This window comes from Trifolium pratense, linkage group LG3 (genome assembly GCF_020283565.1).
Source record: "Trifolium pratense cultivar HEN17-A07 linkage group LG3, ARS_RC_1.1, whole genome shotgun sequence".
Taxonomy (NCBI): domain Eukaryota; kingdom Viridiplantae; phylum Streptophyta; class Magnoliopsida; order Fabales; family Fabaceae; genus Trifolium; species Trifolium pratense.
This window is the reverse complement of record NC_060061.1, coordinates 38,557,615-38,571,797: the sequence shown is the minus strand read 5'-3', so window position 1 is coordinate 38,571,797 and position 14,183 is coordinate 38,557,615. Positions and strand designations below refer to the sequence as shown.

Sequence of the window (14,183 nt, the reverse complement as noted above, 5' to 3'; positions counted from 1 at the left end):
TATTATAAAATCAAACACAGATCTTCTGAATAATGCACTAATTGTCCTTTTGTTGAAACTTCTGTTTTATAATAATCAAAATCAAATTGCATCACTCAACTAGTTATAGTATTACTTTTTTTTTTTTATAGAAAAAGAGGGCTAACGCCCTAGTTATAGTATTACAATTAGTAGCTAATAAAATAAAATAAAATACTATAAAAGTCATTAGAGAGTTTGTGTACTATGTATGAAGTTCTAAGTTTAATTTTCTTTGATTTCATGTAAACCAAAAAATAAAATAAAATACTATAAGAAAATTGATTGAGATTCTCTGTTGTAATAAAGCACACAATTTTCACACGGTTTTACATCTCAACCACTAATTATAAATCAGACTATTTAAATTAACACAATTATTATTAAATTATTATAAACGGCACATTTAAAATCAAACGATCAAAATCTGTTACAGATTTCCATCGTAACGCAGGAAATCCAACTCAGAGGAAAGTGGTTGTTGTACATTTTGTCTAGCATGAAAAACCTTCCATGTGGAAGATGCTTATATCTGTACACATGACATGAGAGACATACTAAATAAGCAATCTTGGTGTAAATAGCAAAATAATTTTTTTATGAAATAAATATCATATTATATGACTTTATGCAGAAAGAATCTTAACATAGTGTTACAACAAACACTATATTTTTTTCTCAACAAAAAAACAAACACTATATTTTAAATTTTTAAATTTGCTGAACATGGTAAATCACTGATATTGTACAGCAATAAGGCCCACAGTTCTTGACATTGTCTTTCAAATTTCCTTAAACTATTACCTAAAATTTAAAACTAAAGAGAGTTTTTCACTTCTCTCCCAGATCTAAATCCAAGTAAAATAATAATAATAATAATAATAATAATAATAATAATAATAATAATAATAATAATAATAATTTTCTGATACTATAATTTCCAGACATTCACTTTTCTCTTCCTCTTCAACCTATCATAGTTTCCATTTTTTCTCTGTAGAAGCAAACACATTCTTCTGTATAAACTCTATCAAAGTTGCAATCTTTAAGCACTTCTTAAATTTAATCTCTTTCAAGAGATAGAGATCTATACATTCTAATAATTTGGGGTGTGAGAAATATTCACAATCACACACATTCATATTAGTGGTTGAAAGAGTGGATTTAGAAATCTTCATCTAGAGCTAAAAACAAAGTGACCCTTTGAATAAAGAGCCAAAAGGGTATCTGAAAATCTATCAAATCTGTTAAATTGACCCTTGTAAAGGGGTTTTCACTTTTCAGCAACATGATGGCTGGAAATGGTTTATTTTATCCAATATTTGGTTTTGCATCGGTTGTGCTTTTTATTTACATGTCATTTGCTGATGTAAGGATGGGTTTTGAGGAAGAAATAGAATTGAGTTTTGTGGAGAGAAAAGGTTCTCAGTTTGTGTTGGATGGAAAAGATTTTTATATTAATGGATGGAACTCTTATTGGTTTATGGTTCAATCTGTGGATGTTTATACAAGACCTAGGGTAAGTGAAATGCTGAAAGTTGGGGCTAAAATGGGTTTAACTGTTTGTAGAACTTGGGCTTTTAATGATGGTGACTATAATGCCCTTCAGACTTCACCTGGTGTTTTTAATGAACAAGCTTTCAAGGTATTTTAACTTGTCATTTTTATGTTTTCATGTTGAATTTCATCTTATGTTTTTTGGTTTTGTTTTGTTGTAATTTATGTTTTGTTTTTCAATGTTTGACTCTAATACTGACATAGTTAAGAGTTTGATAACTGTCTATGATGTTGGCTAGTTTGATTTTGCTTAATAACTTCTCTTATACTTTGTTGTTCATTTTACCTGAAATTGTGTTATTATGCTATGATGATTTTGGGTGCTTCCAAAATCATGGTTTGTAATTTTGTATGTATAATTGGTGATAACTTTGTACATGTAATTGCTGAGATTCATCTTTTTCCAAAAACAAAAATTGTTGAGATTCATTGGGGGAGGAGGGACTTAACATTCCAAAATTTGTAGGGAAGTAACTTTTGAAGTAGTGATAGTTGTAAAATATGACAATGCTTGAATTTTCATTTGTGCTTAAATTTAGAAAGCTTATATGCTTTAGAAATTTATGATGGTTGTTTTCTTTATGTATTTATCATTGAAATCATGCCTGATAGAAATGAAAAATGTCTAGTCCACAAATCCTAGCTCAACTGGCAGAAATGTCGAAATTGCTATGTCGGAGTCAGACGCCAGGACCGGGGTTCGAACCCCGGTCCCTCCACTTTGTATGTGTGAGTTTCCAATGGCTTGTCATTTCATCTATGTACCAAAAAATGGAATGAAAATGTCTTTTTTGTTTTGTTGCGGATCGGTAACTCTTTTGGTCCATCGAGCAGGTTGGTTGTTTTATGTTTGGAATTATTGAATTATACGATGAATGAAAACTGTATTGAGGGTTGGTTTGGTGACAGGCTTTGGACTATGTCATAGCAGAAGCAAGGAGACATCGAATTAGGCTGCTTCTCACCTTAGTAAATAACTTGCAAGCATATGGTGGGAAAGATCAGTATGTAAAATGGGCATGGCAAGAAGGGACAGGGTTAAGCTCATCTAATGATTCTTTCTTCTATGATCCATCGATCCGAAGTTACTTCAAAACTTATGTCAAGGTATCTCATCTCTATCTTTTTTTTTTCTTGCTCTTGTGGTTTGACACAACACAACGTTGATGTCGATTCTTTGCTTTTTGTTTGCCTGGCATTTCAACTTTAGCTGCACGTTTGCAGCATTCGAGTCTTGTTTTGAGATAAATTAATCGTTTCTTCTCAACTTGTCTGCAGACTATTCTGACAAGGAAGAATACTATTACTGGAATTGAATATAGACACGACCCTATCATTTTTGGTTGGGAATTGATTAATGAGCCGCGATGTGCAACTGATCCTTCTGGGGACACTCTCCAAGTAAGTCATGTATCTGTGCAAATATCTCATTCTTTCCTGGATTTCTTGGAGTATACGATTTACTTAATTGCCATAGAACTGCAGGATTGGATAGAGGAAATGTCAACTTTTGTCAAATCGATTGACAAGAAACATTTGGTGACTATTGGACTCGAAGGTTTTTATGGTCCTAATGACCCAAAAAGGTTGACTGTCAATCCACCAGAAGGGTGGGCATCGCTGCTTGGATCTGATTTTATTAGGAACTCTCAGACCTCAAATATTGACTTCACCTCTGTCCATATCTATCCCGACCATTGGTAAGCATTGTGGTGAATTATATATCTGTAGTTTTGGATTATCATTCGTAGTAGAAAGTATGAAGCACCGACACATAGACAAGACACATAGACAATACACTGACACGTCAACACCTGTAATCATTTGAGAAAATGAATGTATTGAATGCAAAGTGTCAATGCTATATACTTCTGCAGTTCCAAAGAACTCCACCTAATGAATGGAAGGTTTTCCGCTTTTGTTTTCTCTTGTTTTTGTCTTGAATTACTAAACCAATCTTAGTAATAATTTGTTTGAAATTTTTAACCATGCTCTGTAAGAGCTTTCTTCTTATTTGTATTCAGAAGTACACACTCTTATGATGATTTCAGATAGCTTTTTATTTTGCAATCTGACCTTTGTTTATTGATCTTTTCATATAAAACAAAACTTTTGCATAGGTTTCATAAGCAAGTTTTTGAAGACTACATGAAATTCCTCTCCAAGTGGATGCTTTCTCACATTGAAGATGGTGATAATGTATTAAACAAACCTGTTTTGTTTTCTGAATTTGGATTATCAGACTCAATCACGAACTTTTCAATGTCTAACCGAGAAAAGATGTACAAAACAATTTTAGACATATCTCACAAATCTGCTAAGAATAATCGGTCCGGAGCAGGTGCTATGGTTTGGCAGTTCTTAGTCGGTGGAATGTCGGACTTTATCGATGATTTTGGGATGGTACCGTGGGAAAAGCCATCAATCTATTCAATGTTTACTCAGCATTCATGCAGATTATCAAAGGTCAACAAAGGATTGACTCAACAGAACCCAAGTTTCAAACAAGTGTGTTAATGAGTTCATTTATGGGCTGGTTTTGTACAATATCTATGTTATTTTCATAATCAAATGCTGCATTTTGGTGCATAGTGAGGTATATAGTCTTTTGGCGTAGATTAGATAATCTATTTTGATGTGTGTAATCCAGATTATACAAAATCTATAACAAGTCTTTTGAGATGAGATGGAAAATTGTTTGAAAGTTATACAAGTAACATTCTTAAGTCTTGCGTCCACCGGTTTTACTCTGAGAATTCTCAAAAGTCAAAATCATCAATTGTTACATTTACTGTCAGTTGAAAATCCCTCTTTGACACGTGTCACCACGTGGTTTGCTAGCTCATTAAAAAAAGGGGCCACGCTGTGCCACGTCTCCGTTCTGTTGATCAAACAGATGGAAGGACGGGCAAAAGTTATAGGATTACATGTTGGAACAAAGTTCACATTGGTGTGTGAATTGAAAATAAAATTTTGTCCCTTATCGGGTACTAGAGCATATTAGTATGTTGTAGCATACTAGTGTGTAATTTTGAGGAAATAAATAAATTAAGTCTCATATTTATTTATTTATTTAATTTATTGTGATTTATTTTCCATTATTTTGTAACGGTTGAGTTGATGGGAGAATAACTCTATTTTATGGCTACACTAAGACCACCTACCATAGTTTTTGATGTTCTTTTTTAGTCGATACCAATATATCATTGAAGGAGTAGATTCCTTGAATATATAGAAAATGATATACAAGCATGGCTACGGAATATATGGTCTATTGGTTGCTGCCAAGTATATAGATATAATTTAATCTATGTTTTGAATTGGGTTGCTAATTGCTAACAAGAGAAAAACCATTGGAAGCCTTTACGTTTTTGACTTGTCTCTGGTATGTGACTCTTTAATATCTTCATTGTTTCAACTTTGTTGATTTGGTGTTTTAGCTAAACTGATAAATTTGTTTACTCTTGCTAAGACAATTTAGTAGACTCTTTTCTATATATATTGGGTGTGTTGATTAATACATATATATTGATCTATGAATAGCATTTTCATCACATATAGCTTGTTTAACTATATGTCAAATTGTTAGTATAACTTTTTATGTGGATATATATTTGGTTCGGTACAATGTTGTTGCATCACCGAATGTAAATTATTTTCTTGTGATTAAAACTGTTTTTATGTAATTATTGAAATAAAGAATTAGGCATGTCAATTGTTTCTTTATTTTCTTTATTTGATTATACAAAATTAGAAATATTTGCATCATGTTTTGTTCCTAATTGTTTATAGAAAAACAATGTTTATTCTATGTATTATACGTGATACTAATATTATTATTATTAGTGTTAATTGGTTTGAGAGTGATCAAAATATCACTAGTTCCTTCAAATAAAGAATGGTTTTATTACCATTATCCCTTTGATTTGAGAATGGTATTAATACCATATTGGAATGACCTCAGTGTCATTATATTGATAGATATTGTAGTATCATCAATACATGTGGTATTGTAGTACCACATGTGGTATCGTAGTACCGTTGATTCATAGATTGATGTTGTAGCATCAATCTGAGTGGTATTGTAGTACCACTGAATCACCGATGAATCATAGATTGATGTCGTAGCATCAATTCGAGTGGTATTGTAGTACCATTCAAGAAGGTGTATTCTTTGACCGATTTCTACCGTGCAGTAGCATATCGGTATACAGTTGTAACTGGGCTGTTTTATCCTGGGGACGGCGTGGTTGATAGTCTGCTTGCACAATTTTGGGCAGTGCCACGAAACGTCTTAAAGAGAGCGACCTAGTCCGCGACTCAACCCAGTAATCTCTTCGGTGGCTGTAAAAATTATTTTTTAACGATTTTTTAAATCCGAAAACAACAATTTTAAGACGATTCTTTCTGCCATGACTACCGAATAAATTACTGGTTCATATTATTATGTCGCTGACTATGGCAAACCATTTTGGTTTAAAGGGAATCACTTCAAACATTAGCAACAAAATAAATCATATTTTTAGAACAATAAAAGAGTTGCTAACGTGTTGAAAGATTATATTTCAATTGTATTTGAAACAATTGAACAAGTTTAAAAATGATAAAAAGTCTAAAGAAGATGCACTTGAAAGTCTGATAACTTGTCTTCTTTTGAAAGAAAAAGTTGTAAAGCAAGATCAGAAAAATAACGAAGTGCTTGTTGTCTCGAACAACAACACTAGAAACAGAAAAAGATACTCATCACTTTTGTTGATGAATGTTGAGATTATTTTTCATAAATCTTATGGAAAATAAAAGTGAAAAATAAGGCACAAAATATGATTCCCACATTTTTTAATGAGAATGAAATTATACATGAAACAACTACAACTTACTCTTTTGAGTTGAACGGTAAAGAAAAATAAAATAAAAATAAAGAATCTTTTACCGAGCTAGATGTTACAGTCATGTTTAATTTCGGCATTGCATCTCATTAGTGGGGGAATTCAATTAACTGATTGTTTTGTGCTAAATAGAGTGCCTAAGTGCAAGAACAAAATTCACTTGTGAAATTTTGTAGAAAAGACAATTTAATTTGTCTTATTTTTTGAACTTGAAGTAATTTGACGTAGGTTCAAATTCTCGACTCCTAGAGAGTTAAACTCACTAGTAAAGCCCATGAATGTGTATTTGTTGATACATAGTTATAATCAAAGCTTGTAGGTTGTAGCCTAAATGCTAAAATGATCATAGAATCAAAAGATGATTTCTATGAAAATGAATTTCTCTTTAAAATTGGGAAATAGTGGGGGCTCTAGTGGAGGCATTGTATCTGATCACATTCCAGTGATTAGAAGCAGTAATGAGAACATCGAACAAGATGTAATAGAACCTCAAAGAGGTAAAATAGCAAAAGTTGCTAAAAAGTATGAACCTGTTATATGGTTTATGGATTAGAAGATGATTCAACGAACCTCTAAGAAACTGTCTTTCTTGGATGCTGATTTATGGTTGTAGCCGTAAATGATGAGATAGATTCTCTATGTTGATTTATTGTGGTAGCCGTAAATAATGAGATGAATTATCTATTGTCTAATAAGACTTGACATTTAGTAGACTTGCCTCATGAGTACAAATTGAATGATTATAAATAAATTTTAGAAATGAAAACAAATATATATCTTTTCAACATGTTTTCTCCAATTACAAGAATAATATCCATAAGGCCAAATGGATGTTATAATTACTTTTTTAAATAGTGAATTGGAAGAAGAATTTTTTATGGAACAACCTAAATATTTTTTTTAACTCATGGGCATGAAAACTAAAGTCGATAAGTTGGATAAGACTTTTTAGAGTCTTAAACAAGCCATATGAAATGACATGAAAAGTTTGACAATTTGATGATTGTCAAATGAATTTCGAAGTAAATGTAATCTTGGATATTGAGATTATTGATCCATGAATGCAAATTTCCTTAAATCAATCTCACTATGATGAGAAAGTTTTAAAGAAATATATTTACGGAAGCAAATTTGTTTGTGCATACTATACGATCATAGTGTAAAAACTATGGAAGAACACTGGTGAAAGTGTAAGACAATCAGAATATGAAAGCATATATATGTTGCCGCATTTGATATGTCACTGATTGTACTTGACCCGACGTTGCATATGTTGTAGCATTGCATATGTTGTGGTACTGTTGTGCCGGTTTGTTAGTAAACCGAAGAACTAACATTGGTATGCTATTGAGAGATTCATGAGATAAAAATGACTATGAATCTCATATTACATTATTATAAATTTTCTGATGTTCTTGAAGGATTCAGTGATGTAGATTGGAATACATTATTATATGATTCCAAAACAATTAGTGACTATATATTTGAAATATATAGTAGAGAAACTGTATCTTGGAAATCAGAGAAACAAACTATATATATTGGCTTAATCCAATATGGAGTCTGAAATGATACCATTAGACACAACTAGTGAAGAAGCAAGTTGGTTGCTTGCTATTTGAGATTCCTTAATGGAATTATCTATGCCAGATGTGTTGATCCGTTGCGATAGTACCGCGGCTATTGTATAAATTGAGAACCATTATTATAATGGTAAAAGACGTCGAATAAAAAGAAAGCACAACACAGTGAGATAGTTAGTCTCTAAAGGTGTTGTAAGAATGGGTCATGAACACACTGATGAAAAATTTAGCAGATCCTTTGACGAAAGGAATAGCTAAAGTGGAAGTCCATAATATATCTGTAAAGATGTGACTAATGCCTAAATGAATTTCTCATGATGGAAACCCAACCTAAATGACTGGAGATCCCAAGAAATAGGTTCAATGGGTAGTAACAAGTTGTGAGGAGTTAAAGATGATCATGCAAGTAAAAATAAGAAAAGCATGATTCCTGAAAGCGAAAGGATGAGATAATAAAACTCTTAATGAGATCTATACTCTGTATGAGTGGAGTACCGAGCTTCAGGAGTACTCTTGATAGACTCACCTATATGAATGTGGAACTGAGGCCGGTTCCTATGGAATTTAGAGGCGAATTCCTAGAGCGTTCATGAAACTGGGATACACGTGCAGGGCCATTAAAGCACGGGCTATAAAGATACACCTTAAGAAAAGGTTGTGTGCGGGTTTGAGAAAAATCCGAGATAGAGTTCAAGACAAGTGTCACTCTTACTAAATCGGGCTCTTACTTGCTATGTAAAGGTTCAAGTCATAGACACCTTTGCTTATGCACAATCTTTTAGAAGCGTCCTACGATATTTTGGAATTTTCTTTTAAATTCAAGTGGGGGATTGTTGGAACAAAGTTCACATTGGTGTGTGAATTGAAAATAAAATTTTGTCCCTTATCGGGTACTAGAGCATATTAGTATGTTGTAGCATACTAGTGTGTAATTTTGAGGAAATAAATAAATTAAGTCTCATATTTATTTATTTATTTAATTTATTGTGATTTATTTTCCATTATTTTGTAACGGTTGAGTTGATGGGAGAATAACTCTATTTTATGGCTACACTAAGACCACCTACCATAGTTTTTGATGTTCTTTTTTAGTCGATACCAATATATCATTGAAGGAGTAGATTCCTTGAATATATAGAAAATGATATACAAGCATGGCTACGGAATATATGGTCTATTGGTTGCTGCCAAGTATATAGATATAATTTAATCTATGTTTTGAATTGGGTTGCTAATTGCTAACAAGAGAAAAACCATTGGAAGCCTTTACGTTTTTGACTTGTCTCTGGTATGTGACTCTTTAATATCTTCATTGTTTCAACTTTGTTGATTTGGTGTTTTAGCTAAACTGATAAATTTGTTTACTCTTGCTAAGACAATTTAGTAGACTCTTTTCTATATATATTGGGTGTGTTGATTAATACATATATATTGATCTATGAATAGCATTTTCATCACATATAGCTTGTTTAACTATATGTCAAATTGTTAGTATAACTTTTTATGTGGATATATATTTGGTTCGGTACAATGTTGTTGCATCACCGAATGTAAATTATTTTCTTGTGATTAAAACTGTTTTTATGTAATTATTGAAATAAAGAATTAGGCATGTCAATTGTTTCTTTATTTTCTTTATTTGATTATACAAAATTAGAAATATTTGCATCATGTTTTGTTCCTAATTGTTTATAGAAAAACAATGTTTATTCTATGTATTATACGTGATACTAATATTATTATTATTAGTGTTAATTGGTTTGAGAGTGATCAAAATATCACTAGTTCCTTCAAATAAAGAATGGTTTTATTACCATTATCCCTTTGATTTGAGAATGGTATTAATACCATATTGGAATGACCTCAGTGTCATTATATTGATAGATATTGTAGTATCATCAATACATGTGGTATTGTAGTACCACATGTGGTATCGTAGTACCGTTGATTCATAGATTGATGTTGTAGCATCAATCTGAGTGGTATTGTAGTACCACTGAATCACCGATGAATCATAGATTGATGTCGTAGCATCAATTCGAGTGGTATTGTAGTACCATTCAAGAAGGTGTATTCTTTGACCGATTTCTACCGTGCAGTAGCATATCGGTATACAGTTGTAACTGGGCTGTTTTATCCTGGGGACGGCGTGGTTGATAGTCTGCTTGCACAATTTTGGGCAGTGCCACGAAACGTCTTAAAGAGAGCGACCTAGTCCGCGACTCAACCCAGTAATCTCTTCGGTGGCTGTAAAAATTATTTTTTAACGATTTTTTAAATCCGAAAACAACATTACAACCTCATCATTGTTCAGAAAAAACATCATTGTTCAGAAAATTATAAAGCATAATATAATAAATTTGGATTACAACCTCATCATGATAGCTAAGAAACAAATTAAAAAACTAAAATCAAGAGAAAGGATGATCCTTTGTTGAAGCATAGATAGTAGATTGTGGCTCCTCCAACCTTGTTGTATTGGAATTAGTATCACTGATATTATCAGCAGCACAAAAATGCGAAACACCGCGCGAAGATATTGAATTGTCAAAAATCATTGGAAGAGGTTGAGTCATTGGAATTTGGTGAGAGATTATGCCAGGGGGCGGGGCTAAGAACATATTTCGAACATGCGGATTTGGAAAATGCAGATTAAGAGTATTTATAAATGATGGATTAATAATAGAATTAGTCTCAAATCCAATGTGATTATGCTGATTGATAGAAGCTGAACTAGTTTCTTCCTCAAATTCAGTTTGATAAAAATTAACTGCAGCTGCAGCTGCATTAACCATATTCTTAGATTCAGAAGGAATGAAAGTGTTGGCTTGGTGGGGAAAATTTGTTGGTATGAAATTGTTGGGAACAACATGAGAAGTAGAATCATCATAAGCTTGAAAATCAAATTCTGAAGATCCATTTGGTGAACTCTTAAATTTTGTAGTAGCTTCTGTCTGTTTTTTTTGTTTCTTTGTCTCTCCTCCTTCCTTCAAATGAAGCCTATATTTCTGCAAATCAAATATATATATATATATATTAATGTATATATATATATATATATATATATATATATATATATATATATATATAACAAATATAAATTACAGATTAAAAGTACAAAGCAAATTAGATGCAAGTGTATTAAAAAGTACATGCAATTTATTATTTTTGGTTTTGATTAAATGCAATTATATCGTCGCCGTGAGCATAGCTCAATTGGCAGGGACCCGAGTTTGAATTCCGATACTCCCACTTATTCACCTTAAAAGGTAAAATTCTAACCATTAGGCTACTTGACAAAAAAAATGCAAATATATTAAATATTTTAATCAAATTAATAAACAAAATATGATTAACCGCTTGATAATAATAATAATAATAATAATAATAATAATAATAATAATAATAATAATAATAATTAATCGCTTGAGATACCCGTTTTAGATTACAATTACAATTATTGTAAATTTAAAGGGTTACCAACAGGAACTCTGTAGAGAAAAAATAAATTACCTGTAGATGACTAGCTACATGTTGTTTTGTCAATTCAGACTCATTCATCTTTGCAAGAATTTTTTTGGGTACTGCCTCTGAAAAATTACCAAAGAGAAATAAATACAACAGTTCTCACAATTGGCCGCAAAGATAATAATATTTGATTTTTTATTGTCACAAAAATTAAATATTAAAGAAAAAAAGAATTGGTACAGAACCATACTATCAACATTGAGTTCCATCACAGCCCTAACAAATTTTTTATGCAACTCTGGTGTCCATGTAATACGTGTCTTCTTTGTTGATGATTCAGGTTTGACGTTATTCGTTTCAACACTCTCTTGTTTCACACTAGTGTCGATCACTCCTATTCTTGGATCAATTAAAGGCAAATTTGAATCGTCGGTCACTCCTATTTTTGGATCAATCAACAACAAATTTGAATCATATCTCTCCTCTTTTCTCATACCGACTTCAACCTCCAATTCGTCGCTTAATTTTAGGTTTTTATTTTGTTTCCAAATTTTCCTTGCAACATGTTGCCACATGTTTTGGATTAGATTCTCAGTCAAAGGTTTGATCCAATAATCACAAGCTCCATCGTCAATGGCCTTCTTCACGGCACTTCTTGTGTTATCAGCACACATCACTGCCCATTAGATAAAAATAACAATGTCACATTAATAATTAATCAAGCGATACATTTAATTATAATCATAAAAAAAAGTACAATTAATTATAAATATATGTACTTACTAATAACAGGGATATTGATGTGTTGTGTAACATGTTGCAAAAATTCATATGAATTCATATCAGGCATTTTAGCTTCAATTAGTACCAAGTCAAAACTATTCTTTTTTTCCATCAAAAGATTCAAAGCATCCGAAGCCTTAGAGCATGTCTTGACTGAAAAAATAGACAAAAAAATAAAATAAAAAAACACAAAAAGCGAGAATTGTAACAAAAAAAAGTTTGTGACTTATTAAATTATTTTTGGTTACATGTGACTTAATTAATTTGACATATAGGTTAACATAATTTACTAATTTAGAAAGTAACAAGGTATCATAATAATAATATGATTATAGTTTACAAACCTGAGTAATGAAATTGAAAGCATATTTTCTCAAAAGCATTAAGAAGATTGATATCATGATCAATCATAAGAACCCTAATCTTGGTTGAAAATTGTTGAGGAAACAACTCTTTTTTAATGGAAAGTGCCATTGCAAAGAGAGAAAAACAAATAGCCGTAGTTAACAATGTTGTGGTTTTGTTTGTGATTCAAGTAAAGTGTTGAAAGAATAGAGATCGCATATATATAGGTTCCGAAAATTGGGCCAGCTGTAAGGACCAACAATTTTATAACCCTAATGATTTATTTGCAATCTTGTAAGAATTATATTGTAGTTTTTTTTTTTAATGAATAATTTTTTCGGTAGAAAAGAAAGATATTTTCTAAATTTAATACGATATGTTTGTAAAACAAAATAATAAAATCTTGTAAGAATAATTATTATAGTTTTTTTTAGGTGAATTCTTCAATATATACTGATATGTCCGTTGATGTGGATAATTCTGATAGATTCATAAATAGTGTTTATTAATTTTTTTATAGGACAAAACTTACATGCATTTTCATACATGCATTTCTTACTTTTCCACTCACAAAGAGGTGGTTATTTGTGTTTTTTCATTTTGAAAAAATAAAAGAAAATTATTTTTTAATAAAAAAAACTACCTCTTTGTGAGAGAAAAAGTAAGAAATGCATGTATGAAAATGCATGTAAGTTTTGTCCTTCTTTATATTAAACATTATTTATGTACCTATCAAAATTATCCACCTCAACAATGTTTATTGATGTCATAAATAGTGGTCACTTTTTTTTTAACAAATAAGTTGATACGGTAAAAAAAAGATTTTGTCTAAATTAATGAGATATTTTATTTTTTATTGTCTAAATTACTCTGATTTGATGAATATTGTAATTACTAATTAGGTTTAATGTTAACTTTTTTAGTTAACACTCCGTTTTTAAGAAAAGCAGTTCGCGTAACATGAACGTTCATGGCCGGAAGATAAATAAAATTGATTTAAAATAAAATTTTAAAACTATCCAAAATATACCTAAAACACAAAAAATAAAATTGTTGAATGTGTTTTCGGATTGAATCAAATTTCAAATTCTTTTACATATATATTAATATTTTTTATTAGATATATTGTATTAATAGTAAATTAGTAAGATAGGTAATAAGAGGATATTTTGATCATTTCAGGAAGCGCGTGAGAAATTATAAGGGGCACAAAAAGAATAACTCTAATAATAATCGAAGAAAATATATATAACGTGTAATAGGGGTTACTTTGAACTAGGAATACCCATCTTGTCTTTGCACATATGTTTGCAAAGACATAATTGAGTGGTTAAGATAACAATGTTTGTTCTTTTATTTAAAGGGTTTTGCCAATATATACCTTTAAGGAACTTAAAAATGGAAGTTTTGTATCAATAAAAACAAGATTTTGATTTTTAAAAAGTTGAATGCACAATTTTTGAGACTAATTTTCTATATTTTTTTTATCATTAGAGTTTCATGACGTGACATAGAGGGTATCAAAATTGATGATACAATATCT

General features: G+C 31.0%; 2 protein-coding genes across 2 annotated transcripts; one reads left to right on the top strand and one right to left on the bottom strand.

Moving 5' to 3' along the window:
* Positions 1-933: 933 nt before the first annotated feature.
* On the top strand, positions 934-4,647 carry LOC123916141 (mannan endo-1,4-beta-mannosidase 2-like). Its single transcript, XM_045967519.1, has 5 exons — positions 934-1,663; positions 2,485-2,682; positions 2,854-2,976; positions 3,061-3,275; positions 3,696-4,647. The coding sequence occupies exons 1-5, from the start codon at positions 1,307-1,309 to the stop codon at positions 4,090-4,092; spliced, it is 1,290 nt and encodes a 429-aa protein (XP_045823475.1). The 5' UTR covers positions 934-1,306; the 3' UTR covers positions 4,093-4,647.
* Positions 4,648-10,455: 5,808 nt separating this feature from the next.
* Positions 10,456-12,769, bottom strand: LOC123915068 (two-component response regulator ARR14-like). The gene is made up of 5 exons (XM_045966216.1): positions 12,640-12,769; positions 12,296-12,448; positions 11,763-12,188; positions 11,558-11,634; positions 10,456-11,052 (listed from the first exon to the last, which is right to left on the bottom strand). The coding sequence occupies exons 1-5, from the start codon at positions 12,767-12,769 to the stop codon at positions 10,456-10,458; spliced, it is 1,383 nt and encodes a 460-aa protein (XP_045822172.1).
* Positions 12,770-14,183: the final 1,414 nt, after the last annotated feature.

What these genes read in the sequence shown, in the direction of transcription:
- LOC123916141 (XM_045967519.1), top strand. Translation starts at nt 1,307, where the DNA reads ATGATGGCTGGAAATGGTTTATTTTATCCAATATTTGGTTTTGCATCG. An exon ending in TTAATGAACAAGCTTTCAAG is followed by an intron (nt 1,664 to 2,484) that starts GTATTTTAACTT and finishes GTTTGGTGACAG; the next exon opens with GCTTTGGACTATGTCATAGC. An exon ending in CATATCTATCCCGACCATTG is followed by an intron (nt 3,276 to 3,695) that starts GTAAGCATTGTG and finishes ACTTTTGCATAG; the next exon opens with GTTTCATAAGCAAGTTTTTG.
- LOC123915068 (XM_045966216.1), bottom strand. Translation starts at nt 12,769, where the DNA reads ATGGCACTTTCCATTAAAAAAGAGTTGTTTCCTCAACAATTTTCAACC. An exon ending in CTTTCAATTTCATTACTCAG is followed by an intron (nt 12,449 to 12,639) that starts GTTTGTAAACTA and finishes CTATTTTTTCAG; the next exon opens with TCAAGACATGCTCTAAGGCT. An exon ending in GATGGAACTCAATGTTGATA is followed by an intron (nt 11,635 to 11,762) that starts GTATGGTTCTGT and finishes GTAATTTTTCAG; the next exon opens with AGGCAGTACCCAAAAAAATT.